The 24038-nt window shown below is 32.2% G+C and overlaps 1 protein-coding gene across 4 annotated transcripts in view; it reads right to left on the reverse strand.

Annotated features, from left to right (window-relative positions):
- IL1RL1 (interleukin 1 receptor like 1) overlaps positions 1 to 23213 on the reverse strand; it is a 40343-nt gene extending 17130 nt beyond the window's left edge. The window contains exons 1-6 of one of the 4 annotated variants that reach the window (XM_074299729.1): positions 22875 to 23186; positions 15203 to 15309; positions 11859 to 12069; positions 4032 to 4206; positions 3775 to 3937; positions 395 to 466 (exon numbers count right to left, since the gene is read on the reverse strand). In XM_074299729.1, the coding sequence (XP_074155830.1) occupies positions 395 to 466; positions 3775 to 3937; positions 4032 to 4206; positions 11859 to 12052 (604 nt within the window). In that variant the 5' untranslated portion in view covers positions 12053 to 12069; positions 15203 to 15309; positions 22875 to 23186. Of the gene's footprint in view, positions 1 to 394; positions 467 to 3774; positions 3938 to 4031; positions 4207 to 11858; positions 12070 to 13457; positions 13595 to 15202; positions 15335 to 22874 lie in introns of those variants that run through there. The other 3 variants (XM_074299728.1, XM_074299730.1, XM_074299727.1) reach the window with 3 other exon arrangements.
- Positions 23214 to 24038: the final 825 nt, after the last annotated feature.

The raw sequence follows: 24038 nt of genomic DNA on the forward strand, positions 1-24038 counted from the left end.
CCTAACTCTTAGCCTTGTAGAAGATTCAGGTTTAATTTTTTTCTTTATTTTTAATTCAGAAAAGCAATATTTAAAAATACATACACAAAGAACATTTCCCTTTATTTTAGAGAAAACTACAGGGGACTACTCTCAATCTTCTGAGATTTTGACAGGGTTATTTAAATGAGTAGATCATGGGAATGCCATGAATATAATTATGTACATTTTAAAAAACTTTTGATATCTCTTGATAGAAAAAATGAAGAGATATGAGCCTGATTGATGCTAATACTTAATGGATTCAGAAGTTAGTTAAAAGATAGACTCAAAAAATAGCTATTAAAAATTCAACATGTACTTGGCAGTCCCCAATTTTCCAGTCCACCATGATGGCATTTGAAGAAATTCTTACCAAGCTCTACTTCTATTACATCATGATTCACAGGGTAAGTAATTTCTGGAAGCATAGAATAGTTACTTTCACCTTTAAAGTAAAGGAAAAGAGAATATTGAGTGTTAATTGTGTCAGGAACTTGAAGCTCAGATTCTGAATTATCATTTATTTGCAGAATGTTCTTCAATGGAATCAGAGAAAACTAAGAAAACCAAATGGAAGAAGCCCAATCACAATTAGGGATCAGTCTGTCTTCTGAACTGCTTACAGTGTCCCATTAATCTATTTGATTCCTGCAGAGGAAAAGATATTCTTTCCATTATAAGAAACCTGGCTGCCAGTACCTTTCAAACTTAGCTGGTAATCCTGTGAAGTCTAGACCTAAATATAAAAAGCTATAAAGGGTAATTACAAAGGCATTAATGGAAATTTTATGGTCTGGCTTAAAGAAATTATAGGCATAGGTCTCTAATGTTTTTTCATTTTCATTTTAAAGGTTTTTTGTTTGTTTGGAGTGTGTGTGTGTGTGTGTGTGTGTGTGTGTGTGTGTGTGTGTGTGTGTGTGTGTGTGTGTGTTTATTGGTTAATTTGGTCTACTTGTGATTTCAGCCTTATAGGGAATTTCTAGAATGGAACTCCTAGCTCTCCCACTTCTAGCTATTTGACCATGACCAAGGTATTCCACCTCTCTAGGATTCATTTTTCTTAGGAGCAAAATTGAATTTGATGATTTCTAAGGGTCTTTTCATCTTCAAATTCTATGATCTACAGATTTACAACTCAGCAACTTAGAGTTTTAGAAGAGTTACCTGAAGATCTGAAAAATTAACTTAAGTACGAATTGACAATAGGTCTCATATTTGGAACTTGAAAGCAAGTCTTTCCAAAACCAAAACAGTGAGGTGGTAAAATGGATGAAGCAATGGGCCTGGAATTAAGAAGACTAGATCAAGTCTGGTCTCAGACAAACTGGTCAAGTTATTTAACTTCTGCTTATCTCTGTTTCCTCAGTTGTAAAATGGAGTTAATACCATCTTTCTCCCACAGTTGTTCTATAAAAAGTGCTTGTTACTTCTCCTGCCTCTTTTCTAAGACCAGCCCTTGAACCATTATACTATACTGCCTTCATTCAAATAAATGTCAAATATATCAGGTGACATGATTTAATTTTATAAACCAGACTACATTAGTGAATCTTGGCTTCCCCAGAAACCATGATACACTGTCATTTGTTTCACTGAGTGACCTTTTCCTCATTTCTCTCGAAAATCCATAGAATATATATTTAAGAATTAGAGATTTAAAAAGAAATTCATTTTGACAGTCACTTATTATTGAATTACTTTAGTTATGTCAACTCTCCATGTCCCCATTTAGAGTCTCCTTTGCAAAAATACTGAAATAATTTTCTATTTTCTTCTCCACTTAATTTTACAGATGAACTAGGTTAAGAAACAGGGTTAAAAGACTTGCTTAAATCATACAGCTAGTATCTGAGGCTAGATTTGAACTCAGGACCTCTGGACTCTAGGGCTAGCACACTATTCACTGCACTACCTAATTGTACTTCATCTCCAAAGATAACCTTTCCTTGACTTTGATGTACTTTCAAGTAATCATCATATATCTCATACCTTTCTCTGTCAAACTTCTAGGAGGAAATCGCTATATTCAATTTCAATATTTTTAATCATACCCACTCAGGGTATTTGGCTTCTCATTCCTACCACTACAATGAAACTTCTCTTTTTAAAGTCACTAATAATTTCTTTATTACCAAAGCCAAATGAATCTTTTATTATTCCTCATTTTTGTTTTTGTTTTTTTAAAAACTTAATTAAAGTATTTAATATTGTTTCTAGTCCCTTCCCATTTTTAGTATCTTTCCACTGAAATCTAGAATACAGCATTGGACTAGTTTTCATCTCTTTTGACCCCTCCTAAATCTTCATTGCTGGATCTTCTTCCTCCTGGAGTGAGTTGTCATTTCCTTTTACAGCTCATTTTACAGATGAGGGAACTGAAGCAAACAGGGTTAAGTGTCTGAGATGAAGGTTCCATCAGTCTTTGTTCTTGGTCTTGATTTCTAAACATTTGTACTTTGGAACTTCATGTTTCTAAGAGTATAGATCCCTACCATCAGATGATATACAAATCTCTATTTCCAGTTCTGATCACTTCTCTCACCCCTAGTTTAAAATTTCCAGTTATATGATGGATATCTCCACCTGAATGTCTAGAACATTACTAAATTCAAAACTGAATTCATTATCTTCTTCATCAGATCTATTCCTCTACAAATCACCCATCATTCAGATTCCAAATCTCAGAGCCATTCTTCATTGTTATGATTTCCTTACATTCCCACCCACCCTACTGCTGTCAAATCAACAGTACCACCACATCTTTTTTCTTTTGCCTCTTCTATTCTCATAGTCGAGTTACTAACCACTCCCCCCACTTTTATTATTCTCTTATTTTCTCTGTTCTCTCCAAATCATCCTGCAGCTTCCAGGGAATCTTCTTAATGTATAGTTATAACCACGATTGTTAAATATTTTTAGTGGTTTCCCATTCCTTGAAAAACAAGTTACAACACAAAATATAAATTCCTTAGCCAGGCATTCATGACATCTACAATTTAACCAATCTACTTTTATTTTTTACACTATTCTCCTTAATACATTCTGCACTATGGCCAAACTATACTGTGATGGATTTGGAGTCAAAAGACCAAATTTCAAGTACTGACCCCACCATTTATTCCCTGTGTGGGACCTTAAATAAGCCATTTGGATTTTATTAGGCTCAGTTTTCTAATATGCAAAGTGAGATGCCCAATTAAATGGAGGGGGCTCAATTACCTTTAAGGTTTCTTCTACATCTAACTCTAGCAGCCTATGAATTTATGATCCTGATTTTCAATTTATATAGGTAATGGGAAACATTATATGGCAATTTGATGATCTCACTGTCCCACTATTATAACACAGTTTTAAAGCCACATATATATATATATATATATATAAGAAAAATGTACTATTGACAAAACCATTTTTCTTTGTAAAATCAAGTATGATGACAAAAGGAATAATTGTGATTTGGAGATATCCATCCTTAATATCATCATTAGAGATCATCAAAGAACATGACATAGGATGGAGGGAGAGAATTTAAAAGAGTATATATATTTTCAAAAAGAATTATTACGGGGCAGCTAGGTGGCGCAGTGGATAGAGCACCAACCCTGAAATCAGGAGGACCTGATGGTCTCAGACACTTAACACTTCCTAGCTGTGTGACCCTAGGCAAGTCACTTAACCCCAGCCTCAGGGAAAAAAAAAAAAAAAAGAATTATTTATTTTTATCAAAGACTTCATTGTCATACAGCAATTTACCTTGAAATATAAATGGCTTAGATGCAGTCACATTATAATTGATTCCATTTTCACTGTAAATGAATTTACAGGTATAAATGCCTGCATCAGCAGCAGTTGGATTTTTAATTATCAGGTAATCTTTATTTGCATAGTAACCTTGTCCTTTGAGGGCTTTACAATTCTGAAAAATAAAATTGTATTCAATATCCATCTATCCTTAAAGGTCTAAATTAATTATCTAGCATCAATTAATATCATTGTTATTTTTCACTTACTTTAAACCAGTCCACCCGAACTATTTCATCATAAAGTTCAATTGTAGGACAATGAATCATTGACTTTATATATGTTCCTTCTTCTGGCATATATAAAAGGTCTTGTGGGACTTTACAATCATGTTGTTTGGGATAGATGGTAATATTAACATATCCACTAAAAGATCCCTTGGGGCTGTTAAAACAAAAGGAATAAAATTCACATATTTTTAAAACCACTGAGTATTTCTGAAAGGAAACAAGTCTAACCATAATCATTGTTCATTATTTTTATATTTTATGAAAACTGATATAGAAGAATCCTTTTCTTGGGGGAAAAAATAATGCCTATGAGACTCCTAGGAAGATGAAGAAGAAAGTTGCAATAAAATCTACCTCTTTGTAATTTCCCCTTAAAAAAAAAAAAAAGTCAATTGAAATTCTGAAAAGAAATTAAAAAAATAAATAAAATTGCCAAAAATTCTTACAAGAAATTGAAAATTTACCTAAGAAACAATGAACACATTCAACACACACATATATATATATATATATATATATATATATATATATATATATATATATATATATATATATATATATATATATATATATATATATACATAACACATATACATATATATATATTAATATTATGGCTACATAATATTAATATTATAAATATATAGAATATGTGTGTGTCTTATGGGAAGAGAGAAATATATACTGGAAAAATAATACTGGTATAGTGAAAGAGAGTAATCAATATCATCAGAAATGGTACAAGAAATTAAGTGTCATATCAAGGAATAAAAATAGTAAGAGTAAGTTTTTTGGGTTTTTTTTTTTTAATGGATTAAAATTTGACAAAAGAAAGTAGAAGGTAAATTTGACAACTCTAAAGTTATATGAGGATTAAACTCCTTTGTAAAAATCACAAGTTAATGAATGTATAAAACTGAACAAATATGTTCCCTGTAAAAAATATATTTAATACAGGGGAGTAAAGCCAAGATATAGGAGGGTAAAGCCAAGATAACAGAGATTAGAAAAAACACTGCCTAAGTTATCTCTAGCTTTAACACTAGAACAAACCTTTGAATGGATTTTGGAGTGGCAGAATCCCCAAATATTTAGAGTATAATAGTTTTCCAGTTTAAGATATCTAGGAAGTACTTCAGGAAAGGTCTATCTCAGTTGGGTAGGGGGAATGTAGCACACCACTGGGGAAGCCTAGAGCAAGGAATCTAGCAGAAGACTCCTAGCTAAAATACTGCAGGGTTGTCTACTTTGTCTGGTTCAGAAGGCCAGTAGATAAGCAGACCGGCAGTGAGACCCACAACTACAGAAGGTAAGTTGTGAGTCCCTGAACCTCAGCATAACAGATAGGAATTGACCAGGCCTGCCCAGCACAGTCAGTGAGAAATTCCTGTTGCCCTATAGAGGAAGCTGATACAATCTCTGCTGTGCCCTCTGAGCAGAATTCCACTTTTAAAAATGAGCCAAAAAAAAGAAAGAAAGAAAGACAACAAAGCCAACTACTCACTGGATTAGTCTTCCAATTTAAAGCATTTGCCTTATTTTTTTAAAAAATGAGCAAAAAAGCAAAAAGAGGTCTGACTATAAAGCTATTAGGGAAGATCAGAAGTCAAACCCAAAAGAGGACAGCAGGGGCAAAATGCTTTAAGGTAAAGCTTCAAAGGGGTGTATGAACTGGTCTCCAATTAAAAAGGCTCTCTTGGAAAAGTTTTAAAAAGATCTTAAAAGATGGAGAGAAGAAAACTGGGGAAAAGAAATGAGAATATTCAGGAGAGTTATGAAAGTTTGCAGGGAGAGAGAGAGAGAGAGTGTGTGTGTGTGTGTGTGTGTGTGTGTGTGTGTGTGTGTGTGTGTGTGTGTTTGAAGCCAACATCTTGTAAAAAGAAGCACAGAAATTGAATGAAGAAAACATCTGTTAAAAAGATAAAATTGGTGAAATGGAAAAAAGCCTGAATAATTGAACAGTGCAATTGGTCAGATACAAAGGGAGTTTAAAAAAAAATCTAACTGAAGAAAATAACTCACTAAAAATTAGAATTAGATAAATGAAAGTAAATGATTCAATGAGACATTATGTCAAACAAATTTTTTAGAAAATGAAAAGATAGAAAAAAATGTAAGATATGTCATTTAATGATTCAATGAGACATCATGTCAAACAAATTTTTTAGAAAATGAAAAAAATATAAAAGTATATAAAATATGTCATTGGAAAAACTGACCTGGAAAATAGATCCAGGAAAGCTAGCCTAGGAATTATTGTTCTAACTGAAAGCCATGATGGGGGAAAAAAAAAAAAAAGCCTGGACAACATCTTTCAAAAAATCATTAAGGAAAACTACCTTGATATAGTGAAAGAGTCCACTGATCATCTCCTGAAAGAGATCCCAAAATGAAAACTTCAAAGAATATAGTAGTTAAATTCTGTGATTACCAGGTCAAGGAGAAAAAATTCAAGCAGCCAGAAAGAAACAATTCAAATATTGAGGAGCCACAGTTTACCAGTTTCCACATTATATTGGAGGTCTAGAATATGATATTCCAGAAGGTGAAGGAACTTAGACTAGAACCATGAATCAACTAGCCAGCAAAATTAAGCATTATATTTTGGAGGGAAAGAAAGATATATAATGAATTGGAGAATTTTCAATCATTTCTGATGAAAGGACCAGAGTTCAACAGAAAATTTGCTCTTCAAAATCCAAGATTTAAGAGGAGCATAAAAAGGTAAATGGAAGAAAAAAATAAAAATAATTTTTTAGAATTTTACAGGTTTACATCCCTACATAAGTAATTCTTGAGAACTGTAGCTTTGTCAGGGAAATTAGAAGGGGTAAACTTAGAGGATGTAGGCATAAGTTGGCTTTAATGTGATGATATAAAGGAAGGTAAAATGGGGGTAAATTACATCACATGAAGAGACGCAAAAGATCTATTATAGTTGTAGGAAAGAAGAGAGGGGAATGAGCATTGTTTGAACTCACATATTAGGCTCAAAGAGGGAATAACATTCTTGATTTAGTATATGGTAGTAGGAGGAAAAGGGGGAAGGGAAAGGGGGAAGCTAATAGGGCAAAAGTAGAAGGGGAAAGGGATGAGAAGGGAGGGAAATGAAAAATAGGAGGAGAGATTGAATGAGGTAGTGGGTCAGAAGCAAAATACTAGTGAGGAGGTAAAGAATGAAAAGAGAGAGCGAAATAGTTGGGGAAATTAGGGTAGGGAGAAATACAGAATTAGTAATCTTAACTGAGAATGTGAATGGGATGAACTCTACCACAAAATGGAAGCAAATAGCAGAGTTGATTAAAAGCCAGAATCTTACAATATGTTGTTTACAAGAAGCACATTTAAAGTAGAGAGATACACGTGGAGTAAAAATAAAAAGCTGGAGAAGAATATATTACGTTTCAGCTGAAGGAAAAAAAGCAGGAGTAACCATGCTGATCTCAGATCAAACAAAAGCAAAAATAGATCTAATTAAAAGAAATAAAGAAGGAAACTACTCTTGATAAAGTAGTACCATAGATAATCTACCATATTAAAGTACCATAGATAATGGAGTAATATCAATACTTGACCTATATGTACCATATGGTATAGCATCCAGATTCGTTGTGAAAAGAAATAGACAGAAAACTATACTAGAGGGAAATTCCAAATTCCCTTTTTTAGAACTAGATAAATCTAACCACAAAATAAACAAAGAAGTTATGGATATGAATAGAATTTTAGAAAAGTTAGGTATGATAAATATTTGGAGAATTTTGAATGAAGATAGAAAGGAATATACCATTTTCTCAGACATATTCATAAAAATGGACCATATATTCAGGTGTAAAAACCTGACCATCAAATGAAAAATGGGGAATTGATGAATATGCTATGGTATGTGAATGTAATGGAATATTGTTCTGTAAGAAAGGATGAGCAGGATAATTTCAAAAAAGCCTGGAAAGATTTAAATGAAATGATGCTAAGAGAAGAGAGCAAAACCTAGAGAACACAGTAACAAGAAGATTATATGATGATCAATTGTGATGGATTTGAGCCTTCTCAATAATATGATGTTTTAAGACAATTCCAGTAGACTTGGGATGGAAAGTGCCATCCACATTCAGAGAGAGAACTAGGAAGACTGAATGTGGATCAAAGCATAGTATTTTCACTTTTTGATGTTGTTTGTTTTCTTTTGTTTTTTTTTTTTTTCCTTTCTCATTTTTTTCCCCTTTTGATCTGATTTTTCTAGTGTGGTATGATGAATACAGAAAAATATTTTTTAAAAATTACTTTTAACCTATATTGGATTGCTTGCTGTCTTGAGAAAAATTTGGAACATAAGGTTTTTCTAAGTGAATGTTGAAAACTTTGCATGTATTTGAAAAAATAAAATACTAATAAAAATTTTTAAAAAAATATTTAATGCTAAAAGATATCAAGATATACATATGTAAAGGGTTGAAACTCTTGAGTCAATACACTGGGGTAAGACAATCAAGCACTTGAGGCTAATTACCGATTGGACAATACTCTATAAAAATATGCTTGGAAAATGGCCCTTCCCACTATCCTGTGCTGGTCCAATCGTTTGGTGTATACAGAGAATTGTGGGAAGGACTAAAGGTGCAGTGAGACTAGCCAGGGTCACTTTGGGGAGAGAGATGAAGAGGTGAGGTTGCAGAGATCCTACAGATCCACTCTCTTCATTTCTAGTGCTAAAGACCTAAAATAAAGACTTTTGCTTATCCTGACTCTGGCTGATTCTAAGATATCCAGGGTGCTAGTGTGATCGCCATATATATAGATTCAAATTATTCTTATGGACTAAAACTTATCACATTACACTTTGCTCAAGAAAATACACAAATGCAGGGAAGATATCTGACAATATTTTAAAGAAAGAAATCATTTCGTATTCAAAGGTAGCTTAGAAAGCATATTAATTTTGAATAATAGTTAGACATATTTTTAAAAGCTTATTTTTCCTAAAAAATAAAAAGATTGAAAATTAATAATAGTAGGAATGTTCAGTATTATCATCACTGAATATGATAAGCATGTTGAAACAAAAATTTGCAATATATGATTAACTAGATTTAATGAATATATAAAGATAATACAATATAAAAGGAATATATATACATTTTGGCCCAAATATAAGAGTAAATTAATTAATCACAAAATGAATTATGCTGTAAGTCATAGGCAAATTTAGAAATCAAATCTTAAATTGTACATATAGATCATAACATAGTAAAGTTAGTATACATATATATATATATGTATATATATATGTATATATGTGTATATATATATGTATGTATGTATGTATATTTATTTATTTATTTATTGCTGAGGCAATTAGGGTTAAGTGACTTGCCCAGGGTCACACATCTTGTGCCTGGTAGGAGTTACACAAATAAGCCCATTGAAGATGCTATGTACAGTTGAGGATAGCCCTAGGAACCCACAAGATTAACTAACCCAAGAGAGATACTGTGAACACTGAGGGACAGCTTGAGAACACCATGAGAAAAAAATCAATGGCCTTCAGGTATTGGAGATATAAATTGGCCTTCCACATATCTTCTGCATGGACCTTTCTAGACATGTTCAATCTCTCCACTAATGACAATTAAAGCCAATGTGTACTCTGACTAATGAATGAAAAACACAATGGTGAGAGCAATAAGCAATTACTGAAAAATGCTTCATGATCAAAGGTTTGGGCAGCTATTCTGAGTTTGAATTGGAAAGAGGAAAGATTGGAAGCATGGAAAGCAATTAAGAAGTGTTCGCAACTGAGCATCTGAATAAAGATAAAGGTCTAGTCAAAGGTAAATTTTTTTTTTTTTTTTTTTTTTGAGGCTAGGGGTAAGTGACTTGCCCAGGGTCACACAGCTAGGAAGAAGTGTCTGAGATTAAATTTGAACTCTGGTCCTCCTGAATTCAAAGCTGGTTCTCTATCCACTGCGCCACCTAGCTTCCCTAAAGGTAAATTTCTACTCAAGTTAGAAAATTAACAAAATATCCCAATGAAAGCAGAAAGGGAGAAAATATCAAGATTAGAAGAAATAATAATAAGATAGAAAATAGCAGAGCAATTGAATTAATAAACAAAAGCAATAAGACTAAGGGAAGTTTGAGTGGAAACTTTAAAAATATATCAATGAAACAAACAATTGGAAGATTTTATTTTTATAAAAGAAAAGAGAAAAATCAAATAATCAGAACTTGAAATCAGAGCTTATATCAAATATAAAATAAATTAAGAATTCTCAGGAGTCAGTAACCCAACTTTATGCTAATAAAATCTAGTTTAAAAAGCATAAAATAAATCTACCCCAAGAAGAATTTCAAGAGAATTATATGTAGAATGAATTAACATGTACACACACATATAAATATACATACATACATACATATTTGTATTTAACCGTAGCCATGTCCAGGCATAGGGGGAAGAGGAAAAAAAGGAGAAAAAAAAGAAATTTACATGATTATTATTATTTATAAAGAATAGTAAGTTGTGTATAATAGATTTGCAGGTTTATGTGTAATCATTTTATTACACTGTGTTATAAAAATGATTGTTTTATTCCATAAATTAAAAATAAAATAAACTTTAAAATAAAAGAAATAGAGCAATATTTCACAAGATTAACAAAACAAAAAATTGAAAAATAGGCAAATCTCAAAATTTGAGATTTTTAATGAATTGCCACATTTTGGAAATGGGCTCTAGTAAATTAGCAAAGAAAATTCGTCTAAATCTTTAAAGAATAAGAATTCCTTTTATTAAAGATAACATCCTATGCCTTTTTCTCTACAAGGTAAATAAGGTTATATTTTTCAGATATGACAAAGATAGGAATTAAAATTTTTTTAAATGTAATATAATGGAATCTTTCTCACATAGCCTCATTGAACTTAATCAGTTTTAATGTATTAATTTAGTCATACTAAATATGCTCTGTTTTATCTGCTTCAAATTTACTGGGTTTTATCTTTTTGTCCCTCAGAACTTTCTGTTTTTTTCTTGTTCTTTGAATTTAAAGCTATGCTATTTTTCTAAGAAATTCAGTCAATGGTATATAGGTCCTTTTTCTACAGAGCTTCATTCAAATTCAGATAAAAACCATTTCCTATCAGAACTATATTTTTATATTATAATAATTTTAGATTCAGAAGATAGTTTAAGGGAGATAAAAAAGAAAGAACTACTTAAAGAAATAACCACGAGAATAAGAGGTTGTTAGGGTTAGAGACTGCTGTAATTTCACGAGTATATTGAATTGTTATTGGGTTGTTTTCAATCATGTTGAATTCATCTTTGGGTTTTTCTTGACAAAGATACTGGAATAATTTGCCATTTCCTTCTCCAGCTTATTTTACAGATAAGAAAACTGAGGCAAGCAAGATAAAGTGACTTGCCCAGAGCCTCACATTTAATAAGTGTATGAAGTTACATTTGAATTCAGGAAGATGAGTCTTACCAGATGAAGAAAATCTCTGTGCCAATGCCACACTAACTTTTCTGCATAGTAAGAGAGTTATCTCAAGCACTGAGAGATTTGTTAATTTGCCCAGAATCATGCAGACAATACATATCAGGTATTGAACCCAGGTGTAGGATTTGAACCCAAGTCTTTTTGGCTTTAAGGCAGGATCTTAATTGCAATTGCAATTGATTGCAATTATTTTTGTTGTCTCTCATCAAAGAGAATCTTAACCAAGACATAAATCAAAATAGCACATAGATTAGCTGCCTGAAAATTTTTATTTTGCTACTTTCCTCTTTGCTCTACATACCTCTTTATAGTGCAATTATATATTCCAGAGTCATTCAATGAAGTTGGTAGAAATTTGAGTTGGACCCCTGAGGAATATATCCGATTTCCTTTGCTGGTAGTAATGTTTTTTTTCGATTTGAAATGAGTCCAGTAAACTTGGGATTCAGGTTTTTTTGTTCTTGGACAAAGTACAATCAAAGCCTCTTTTTCCATTGCATTATAAGGTTTACCTGCAAATAAGAAAGACAAGTTAAACTGAAATCACACACCCACAAATACACACAGACACACACACACACACACACACACACACACACACACACAGACACTACACTGTGTTTATTGATGTTGTGGAATCTTTTTAGTTACTTTCAACTATTTAAGACCACATTTAGGATTTTCTTGGCAAAGACAATGGAGTAGTTTGCTATTTCCTTTACCAGTTCATTTTGCAGATAAAAAAACCTGAGGCCAACAGAGTTAAGTGACTTATCCAGGGTAATCAAGCTAAATGACTAAGATTAAAGTTGAACTTCAAGAGATGAATCTTCCTAAATCCAAGCTCAGCACTCTGTGTCATCTGGTTGCCTCCACTGAGCATAGCCTTGAAAAATATTTCCTGCTGGAATTTGTATTCATAACTATCTTGGAAATGAAAATGCTAGTTTCTGATCGAGCATGCTTTACGCTAAAGAATGCCAAAGTACATAATCATTTAGCTAGGGTAACATGTTACTTGTTTCAATATAAGGTAGTACTTTTTGGAGTCAGAAGATTCAGGTTCAAATTCATTCTCTTATGCTTACTATGTATGGGACTTTGAATGACTTAAGTACTCTGGGTCTCAGAAGTAAATAGGTGGCAGAGAGAATGTTTCACTGAACCTGGAATCAGCAAGACCTAAGTTCAAATATGGACTAAGACACTCACTAGTCATGTGACTGCACAAGTCATTTTACTTTTGTCTGCTTCAATTCTCTCAAATGTTAAAAAGAGGTTAATAATAGCACCTACCTCAAAGGGTTGATAAAGATCAAAGACATAATACTTGCAAAGTATTTTTAAAATGGGCACAGAGTAGGCACTTTAATAAATATTTGACTTTTTCCTTCCCATATGTAAAGTAAGAGTGTTAGTCTAGAGGGCTTCTGAGATCCCTAGTGACTCTAGAGTTGTGATACTTTAATTTGGGACTGGATTCATTGTAATAATTCAATGGAAAAAATTTCTTGTTTATGTAAAAGCAGGTTCTTTTGTCAAAAACTCAAATATTTCAGAGCTGAAGACCTTTAAAACAGAGTTGTTCTCTCATATTACACATAGAAAAACTGAGGCACAGAAAGGTTGAATGACTTACTTGACTGATTTGCCTAGTCATAAATGGCATCTAGGAATAAAATCCACATTCAAATGAGTTTCTTGTTCCAAAGAAACAGGACTGAAAAAAAAACTAGCATAGCACAAAAGAATCTTTGCTTTGGCAACTTAGTTCTAACAAATACTCTAACATAAAATAAAAATATCTGAAATTTATTTAAAGTAAGTTAGAGATGAGTTTTTTTTTGTTTTTTTTTTAATTAAACATTTTTTAAAAATCAACAGAAAAACAGAATCTTACCCAGATTTGCTGCTCTGGACTCTCTAAAGAGAGCTGATAAAACTAAGAAGTGCCAAAACTCCATTTTTTTTTTTTTCAGTTAGGTACAATTCAATTGCATAATGAAACTGGAATAAACTGGTAGCAAATATGGTCAACCCCTACAAAGCCTACAGAACAAAAACAAACAAACAAACAAACAACAACAACAAAAAACAATATTTATGAACACACATACACAAAGACAGAAATCACTGAGAAAGAGAGACAAAAGTTATCAAACATGTTTTATATCTACATTGAGCTTCAAAAGCATGAATGAATGATTGTACCACCCAGCTCTGTCCATTTTCACTGGCTGTTTCCTATGCCAGGAATTTTCTTCCTCCTCATAACCACCTTCTGTCTTCCTTCAAGTTCTAGCTGTATTTCTACCTTCTGCAAGAATATTTTCCTGTTCCCTCTTAATGCTAGTGCCTTTCATTTCTTAATTATTTTTCCATTATTCTGTTCGTGTCTTGTTTGTCCAAAATTGTTTGCATGTGGACTCCTCCATTTGAGTGTGAGCTCCTTGAGAGGAGACACTATCTTTTGCCTTTCTTTATATATACAAAGCTTATTATTGGTGTTGTACACAGAGAAGAAACAAATGTTTGTTAATTGAGCATTTATTATATTCCCAACATCATCTTAGCTACCCAGAATTTTCCCTGCTGTCCCAACAAAGGAACATTTTATCATGGATATTGTATCAGACTTTCAGTCACACAGTCCTCTGTTCAAAGCCTGCCTCTGACCTGGACTAATTGGGGGACCCTGAGCAAATTGCTTCACATCTCTTGTATTCATTTTCCTTATTTTCACAATGAGAGAATTGGACCCTTTGACTAGTTCTAAATCTATGATTCTTTTATCCCATGATCTTTCTGACTATTGATGAATTCCAATGACCGATTACTTCATTTTACAGTTCCATTTCAATATCTACTTGGGATTCTTAAAGTGTTGACAGGATATTAAAGAATTAAAGCACTTTACAATTTTAAAAATATTTTATATACATTATTTCACCTCATCCTCATAACAACCCTGTGATATAGGTACTGCTGGGATTAAAATGGTCCTTTTTCAGAAGAGGAAGAAATTTTAGAGATTTCAAGTGACTGGTCCAATGTCATATAAGCAGAAAAATAGGATTTGAACCCAGGCTTTCTGATGGTGTAAAGGATAAAATAATAACTCTCCCATACTTCATCTAAACTTTTATCAAATATTTTACAGCTAAAAATTTTTCAAAGTGAAGTGGAAATTATTAGAAATTATTCAGGCAAATTGTACATTATGTGATTCCAAATAGTTGACATATTTAAAGTGTAAGAATTAGAAAGCAATTTATATACATTGTCTTATCACAAAAGAACTGTATGACATGGGTATTACAGGTGTTTTTAGCTCCATCTTACAGATGATGGAACTAAGACTCAAAAAATGTTAAGTTATTTCCCATGTTCTCCAACTAGCAAATGTTAGTACTGAATTTCAAAGATACATTCTCTCCTGAGAGAATTCCTCCTACAAATTCAGTCTTCTTTATACTTCAAATCAAGATATTAGACTACATTAGTCTTCCTTTATCTCTAACACACATGCACACACATACACACACACACACACACACACACACACACACACACACACACACACACACACACTCCTGAGGTCTAAAAGCAAATAAAAACGTATGGAAAGCAATTAAACACTCTCACCTTAGTAGTCATTCAAACTAGTCTGTGTCAAAAATCATTTGGATTTCTTCTATTCACCAGACTTCAAAGTAGCTGCTTTTGATGTTCACACATTTGTCAGGAAGAAACTATGAGAAAGTGTACTTTTTTTTTCTTTAAAATTGTATAAATGGTAAGATGAGAGTATTAGAGATTGCAATTCAGAGATAGAAATACAAACATACAATTTTAAAAATAATAGTAATGCTTGGAATTTTTTAATTTTTTCCTTGAGTTTATTTGCTAAAATCACTATTCCTCTTAATTAGATTTACATTATAAACAGACAATTATTTTGTACTCACCCAAATTAAAGGACCAAAGTGAATATACTGGTAACAATTCATCCAGCTAGGGAAAGATTCCAAATGTTATGGCTCTTCTTTTAAGCCATTAGATCTTTGCTAAATATTTAAGCAAACTACTGGGCTTATATCCCAAGGAAATGCTAAAGAAGGGAAAGGGACCTGTATGTGCCAAAATGTTTGTGGCAGCCCTTTTTGTAGTGGCTAGTAACTGGAAAATGAATGGATGCCCATCACTTGGAGAATGGTTGGGTAAATTTTGGTATATGAATGTTATGGAATATTATTGTTCTGTAAGAAATGACCAACAGGATGAATATAGAGAGCCTTGGAGAGACTTACATCAACTGATGCTGAGTGAAAAGAGCAGAACTAGGAGATCATTATACACTTCAACAATGATACTGTATGAGGATGTATTCTGATGGAAGTGGAAATCTTCAACATAGAGAAGAGCTAATCCAATTCCAATTGATCAATGATGGACAGAATCAGCTACACCCAGAAAAGGAACACTGGGAAATGAGTGTAAATTGTTAGCATTTTTAATTTTTCTCCCCAGATACAATTCTTCCTTTGCAACAACAACAACAAAATAAATAAATAAATAAAAATATTTAAGCAAGAAATGACCAAATAAAAGCTCTTAGTGCCAAAAGAGCACAATTTCAATTCACCCACCAACCAATCCTGCCACTAAAGTTTATTTTAAACCAAAATCAATGATGTGCTCTAACATGAAGAAAAAACACTGACATACCATAATTCTTTCCTTTTAAACCCTACAAGAAATGATGGGGGCTTAAAAATTCTCTATTTTATTAAATACATATTTTCCCTCTTGAAAGATTATATTCAATTTTGAAGGATAGATGATTCTTGTTCATAATTCTAACTCCTTTGCTTTCTCATGTATCATACCAAATCCTCTACTTCTTTAATGTAGGAGCTGCTAAATCTTGTAAAATCCTATATATAGCTCCATGATATTTGAGAGTCTTTTTCTTCTTTTTTTGGTTACTTGTAATATTTTTTCCTTGATATGTGAACTTTGGCATTTGGCTTTAATATTCCTGGGAGTTTTAATTTTAGGATTTCTTTCAGATGGTGATTAGTTTTTTTTTTTTTTTTTCCATTTCTATTTTGCCCTCTAGTTCTAATATATCAGTACAATTTTCTTTAATAATTTCTTGAAAGATGTTGTCCAGATTTTTTTTTCCATCATGGCTTTCAGGTAGTACAATAATTCTGATTTTACTTCTGTATCTATTTGTTAGGTCCATTGTTTTTCCAATTCTATTTTCTTTATTTTTACTTTTTAATTTTGTCTATTTTTATCTTAATGTGTCAAAAAGTCATTACTTTCCACTTATTTAATTCTAATTTTTAAGGAATTATTTTCTTCAATTAATTTTTTTTATTTTCTTTTCCATTTGGCCAATTCTATTTTTAAGGAGTTTTTTTTTTTTCCCCCTTGGTAAATTTTTGTATATGTTGTTGAAATATAGATATCTAATAATAGAAGTAGATACAGATTAAAATTCTGTTGGTAATATAAAAATGTTGAACTGTAAAAGACTTGGGAAATTGCAAAGTAATGTTTTGTAAAGTCAGCCTAGAAGAGAACACTCAGAAAGGGCTATATAAATAACTTTTTATGACATTTGATCATTCAAGAATTAGTGATTCATTGATGGGAGGAGATAATATCTGGAAAATTGTCTATACTTTACAACTCACTTTTCTACCATCCTCATCCTCACCCCACCCCATTAATCTTGAAATCTTTTCTTGAGTGTGGATCATAGAAGCAATATAACAGAGATACATAGTAGATGCAAAGTTGGAAGGTATTTAAGCTCCTCAGATCATTTTTAATTGTCATCTTTGGATTTTATCTTATCCTTTGAATTTAAATGAGAGATAACACTTTGCTGTTCCTCCTATAAAGTATACCCTCCCTAGACTCCTTGCATTTTCATAGCCTGTCAAAAAAGTCTTTCTGTTAGAACTCTTTGCCTTTCCTCCTTAATAACTCACTTGGATAAAACAGTTTGCATGTTATCTTCCGCCACTAGTCTGTGAGCCAATGCTGTCTTTTACCTTGTTTTCCCAGCACTTTGCACACTATCTGCCATGCAAAAGGTGCTTAATTTATTTATTGACTGATCCCAAACAGTTTACATTAAGCCTGGAAAAAATTGTAAGAAATGTTTGTGGCAGTCCTTTTCATAGTGGCTAGAAGCTGGAAGATGAATGGATGTCCATCAATTGGAGAATGGTTGGGTAAATATGGTATATGAATGTTATGGAATATTATTGTTCTATAAGAAATGACCAACAGGAGAAATACAGAGAGGCTTGGAGAGACTTACATCAACTGATGCTGAGTGAAACGAGCAGAACCAGAAGATCTTTATACACTTCAATAATGATACTACTGTACGAGGATGTATGCTGATGGAAGTGGATATCTTCAACATAGAGAAGAGCTAATCCAATTCCAATATATTAATGATGGACAGAATCAGCTACATCCAGAAAAGGAACACTGGGAAATGAGTGTAAACTGTTATTTTTACCTTCTGAATCCAATTCTTCCTGTGCAACAAGAAATTAGGGACTACACACATATATTGTATCTAAAATATACTGTAATATATTTAACATATATAAGACTGCTTGCCATCTGGAGGAGGGGGTTGGGGGAGGAAGGGAAAAAATCTGAATAGAAATAAGTGCAAGGGATAATGTTGTAAAAAATTACCCATGCATATGTACTGTCAAAAAAAAAAAGTTATAATTATAAAATAAAATAAAAATTTAAAAAAAAAAAAAAAAAGAAAAAATTGTAAGAGATTCCAAAACCTGGGTTTTCACTTTAGAAGATCTCACTTTCACAAGTGGAATTAGAAAGAAATCTTTCTCTTTCTGAACAGACCAGTAAATTCAATTGACTGGAGGAAAAATAGAATAAAAAAGATATTTAAGCTCTTCACCATTTTATTGTCACCTTTGGATCCCCAGTGCCTAATACATAGTATGGGCTCAATAACTTGTTTTATTTTTTTTTTCTTTTAATTGAATTTAGGGCCTGCAGATCCTTTAATTCACTATTTATTTTTAAGCTCATAGGTTTCAACTTCAAATCAAGACCTCTAAAAAATTTTTTTTAATGTTTCCCATTCCCTCAACTATTTACCACTTTTTTCCCTAATTTTCTCAAAATATACTTGGATTACCACAACAACCTTTTAGATCTAGGAATGCCTGAAATCAAAGGATCAGAAAATCATATAACCTCAAAGTTAGGAAAGACTCTACATTCTCTAAAGAATAACTTTTGCTTTTTTTTTTTTTTTCTTAAACTGAATCTCCCCATTTCATCCAAATTGGAGGGTGAGTACTCCTGAGTCTAATCTCATTACTAATCAGCACAAAATCTATAATCTGCCCCACCTTTTATCTTGACTGGTTCTGAGAGGGGTAAATTTGGAAGTTCATCTACTTAGACACACTCAGAACTTATACAAACATAATTATAAAACACAGAAATGAAGTCTTTAATTGAAGAGATAAACTATTCATGATCAAACTATATTACTATAATAAAAATGATAATACTATCTAAATAAATTTATAGATTTAATACCGTATCAATCAAATTACTTACAGGTTAATTTATAAAACTAAGTAAAATTTAGCAAAACTTATTTAGTATTAAATGCTCTTAGATAGGGCAAGCAAATATAATACAGATGGCAATACTACCTAAACTAATCTATTTATTTAGCGCTATATCAATCAGACTCCCAAAAAAACTATTTTAATGACCTAGAAAAAAAATAACATCAAAGTTCATATGGAAAAACAAAAGGTCAAGAATTTAAAGGGAATTAATGAAAAAAAAAAAAAAAAATCAAATGAAGGTGGCCTAGCTGTACCAGATCTAAAATTATATTACAAAGCAATGGTTACCAAAACCTTTTGGTAGTGGCTAAGAAATAGACTGATCAGTGAAATAGGTTAGGTCCAAAGGACAAAATAATCACTTTAATAATCTAGTGTTTGACAAACCCAAGGACCCCAGCTTTTGGAATAAGAACTCAATGTTTGACAAAAATTGCTGGGAAAATTGGAAATTAATATGGCAGAAACTAGGCACTGCCCCCCACTTAACACTGTACACCAAAATCAGGTCAAAATGGGTTCATGACCTAGGCATAAAGAATAAGATTATAAATAAATTAGAGGAACATAGGATAGTTTACCTCTGAGACCTGTGGAAGAGGAAGGAATTTATGTCCAAAGAAGAACTAGAGATCATTATTAATCACAAAGTAGAAAATTTTGATTATATCAAGTTGAAAAGTTTTTGTACAAACAAAACTAATGCAGATAAGATTAGAAGGGAAACAATAAACTGGGAAAACATTTTTACAGTCAAATGCTCTGATAAAGGCCTCATTTCCAAAATATAGAGAGAATTGACTCTAATTTATAAGAAATCAAGCTATTCTCCAATTGATAAATGGTCAAAGGACATGAACAGACAATTCTTAGATGAAGAAATTGAAACTATTTCTAGCCATATGAAAAGACGCTTTAAGTCATTATTAATCAGAGAAATGCAAATTAAGACAACTCTGAGATACCACTACATACCTATCAGATTGGCTAGAATGACAGGGAAAGAAAATGCTGAATGTTGGAGGGGATGTGGGAAAACTGGGACACTGATAAATTGTTGGTGGAATTGTGAATACATCCAGATATTCTGGAGAGCAATTTGGAACTATGCTCAAAAAGTTATCAAACTATGCATACCCTTTGACCCAGCAGTTTTACTACTGGGCTTATATCCCAAAGAGATCTTAAAGAAGGGAAAAGGACCTGTATGTGCAAGAATGTTTGTGGCAGCCCTCTTTGTAGAGGCCAGAAACTGAAAACTATGTGGATGCCCATCAATTGGAGAAAGGCTGAATAAATTGTGGTATATGAATATTATGCAATATTATTGTTCTGTAAGAAATGACCAACAGGATGATTACAGAAAGGCCTGGAGAGACTTACATGAACTGATGCTGAGTGAAATGAGCAGGACCAGGAGATCTTTGTATACTTCAACAACAATACTATATGATAATCAATTTTGATGGATGTGGCCATCTTCAACAATGAGATAAACCAAATCAGTTCCAATAGAGCAGTAATGAACTGAACCAGCTACACCCAGAGAAAGAACTCTGGGAGATGACTATGAACCACTACATAGAATTCCCAATCCCTCTATTTTTGTCTGCCTGCATTTTTTATTTCCTTCACAGGCTATTTGTACACTATTTCAAAGTCGGATTCTTTTTATACAACAAAACAACTGTTTGGACATGTATACATATATTGTATTTTAATTTATACTTTTAACATATTTAACATGTATTGGTCAAACTGTCATCTGGGGCGGGGGGAAGAAGGGGAAAAAATTAGAACAAAAGGTTTGGCAATTATCAATGCTGTAAAATTACCCATGTATATATCTGGTAAATAAAAACTATAACTAAAAAAAAAAAAAAAAAAAAAAAAACTTATTTAGAGAAATACCAGGTCAAAAATCTCCAAAATATAATATATAACTATAATATAAAGCAACACTTTTCAAAACTATTTAGTATGGTCAGAAAAAATTGACCAATGAAAAAGATTCGGTAAAGAAAAAAAAAAATCAAACAGCAGTATAGTGACCAATAAACCCAAGGATACTAAAATGATTGAAGTTAGAATTCCATAGTCAACAATTCCCAATCTGCTCCAAAAATTGGAAATTAATGGCCAAAACTGTACACCAAATCTCATGTCGCATATCATAATAATCTCCAGAGAGACACCTGATCTAAATTATAAAACATTATAGAAAAAACAAGTTAGAGAATAAATGAAGAAGATAGCTTTCTCAAATATGATAAACAAGAGACTTCTAAACTAAATAAAGATATTACAGAAGGCAAAAAAAAGTTTGAATTACCTAAAATTGGAAACCTTTTGCACAAACAAATCAATGTGTAAAAATTGACAGGAAAATAGTTAATTGGGGTAAAAATCTTTACCCTATTTGTCTTAGTCTTTCATCTGTAAAATGGAGACACATTGGATAAAGAAATAGGAGCCAACTCTAGTATTCTTTGCCAATGGATAAAGTTCAATATCATGAAGACTACTACAAGACTGACCAGAGTTAAGAAAATAATTTACAAAATGACTATAGTAATATAATAAAGTAAACTAGCTATGAATAATATTAGAATTCTAATCAATTTAGTGACCAATCAGCAACTGACTGAAGTAAATTTCTATTTCCTATTGACAGGTGATAGACTAGAATGAGTCCTATTTTTCATCATGTTATGTCTTGATGTATTTTTCCTTACTCTGATCATACGTATAATCAGGAGAGGACTTCTGTTTTCAAAGAACAGTAGAACAATGGAATGTTGGTAAGTAATGACATAGATACCTCCCAAAATAAGAAAAAAAATGGCAGTGAAACATTTTAAAAAAAGGATACAAAAGACAGTAGAAGGAAGTACAAAAAGGAACACATAGCAGCTCAGACTTATTATAACCATATCAAATTTATACTTTAAAAAAGTTATATCTATATAAAAGAAGTCCACCATTTCATATAATTTTTTTTTTTTTTTGCTTTCTGTATATTGCAATGTTCGTGCTTGTTGATGTTGGCAAAGTTTGTAATAAAAAAAAAATTTAATGAGGAAGTCAAACTATATGGTTCTTTAGGTTTTTCTCTACTCTAAATTTATGATCCTAAGAACTTCTGAGGAAGTCCATTCTACTTTTAGATAATTCTAAATATTAGACAGTTTTTCCCTTATACATCTAAATTGAAATTTCCATTGTCTCTAATTTTGACTTCTGGTTACATGTTGAAGAAGTCTATTCCTCTTTCATATAAGAGCCTTTTAAATACTTGAAGATATTTATCATTGTTTCCCTAAATCATCTCTTTTCCAAGCTAAACAGTCCTAGTTTCTTAGACCAGAACTCATCAAATGCTTTGGAAGACCTTCAGCATCCTAGTTCCCATCATTTAGAACTACCTGCTGACTAACCTCTACTGACAGTTTACAGAGTATCACTAGAAGGACTTATTAAATCAAACTGATCTCAGTCACTATAAATTCATAGTATGAAATCTCCGTGGGCTTTTTAGTTATTGTATGACAATTCTTCTACACTGTTTTATCAGGTCCCTTTGTAATTCTCCACAAAAACAATTTCAAACATTTTCCTCACTTTTAAAACCACAACCACACCACAACTCCCATACTTACAGTAGATGCTTTGGTTTCCTCTTTCTTTTGAGAAACTTAAGGTTTTCCAGTGTAATTTTCTTTCCTTTATTCCTCAAAAGTTTTCCAGGTCATTATCTATTCTATTTTCTTTCTCTCTATTTAAATAATCCACTAAAGCCAATTGTTCTGTTTTGGCCCTTGACACTGATTTTGTCTTTCTAAACTCAAGCAGTCATCTCTTTTCCCTTAAGCACTTCCAATATAATCTAGTGGTTTCTTCCTTTATGCTACAAACATGGTCAAAACCTCCAAGTCTTCCCACTTCAGGTCCCCAACAAAACCCTTCTCTTGATTTTCTAACCTAAGAAATTACCAACCCAGCTCCTTCCTCTTTACTTCTAAAGTTCTTGAAAAAATTATCTAGTTTGGATGTCTTCACTTCCTCCCCACCCACTTTTTCATGAATTTTTACAGTCTGATTTCCACTACTGCTAATCTACTGAAACTGCTCTCTCTAATGTCACTGATTATATGTTAATTACTAAAAACAATACTTCTTTTCAGTTATCATCTTTGAAATCTCAACTAAATTTAATGCTGTTGACTTCTCCCTTATATGATACTCTTTTCTCCTTTAATGACTGTTTTTAAATAAAAATAATTACTTTCCCTCAAACAAAACCATATGCAAATTAAACAAACAACAACATATGAAATAAACAAAAGAGAAGAAAATCCAAATCCTTAAACCCTGGGTTTGATGCCAAAGTATCTGGTTTGAAGCCCTATTATAACCTTGTTGCATCTGTACTACCTAGTATGATCTCAGTCTTAATCAATCAAAACCTCATCTCAGTTTCCTCATCTATATTTCACAACTAAGTGGTATTGTTGGCCATTTTCTTGGTCCTATTCAACAATATGAAACAGGTTCATCCATTGATAATTGTTCATACAATGTAGTATAAAATATAGACTATTGTATAAGGAAGAAATTCAAGATATCAATAGGCATAAGAAAAAATACTCCAAAACACTAAATACAATTAAAGTAACTCAGGGGTGAGCAATCTCACATTTATGATGATGAGGTTTGGCTCCCTTGGATTCCAGGTCAGGGAACCAAAAATGATGAGGTTCGGCACAGGGCAGAGAATTGTGGGAACCCCCTTCTGGTTGGTGCAGGTCATTCATTAATGAATT

The sequence above is a fragment of the Sminthopsis crassicaudata genome, chromosome 3 (genome assembly GCF_048593235.1).
Source record: "Sminthopsis crassicaudata isolate SCR6 chromosome 3, ASM4859323v1, whole genome shotgun sequence".
In the NCBI taxonomy this organism is placed as follows: Eukaryota; Metazoa; Chordata; class Mammalia; order Dasyuromorphia; family Dasyuridae; genus Sminthopsis; species Sminthopsis crassicaudata.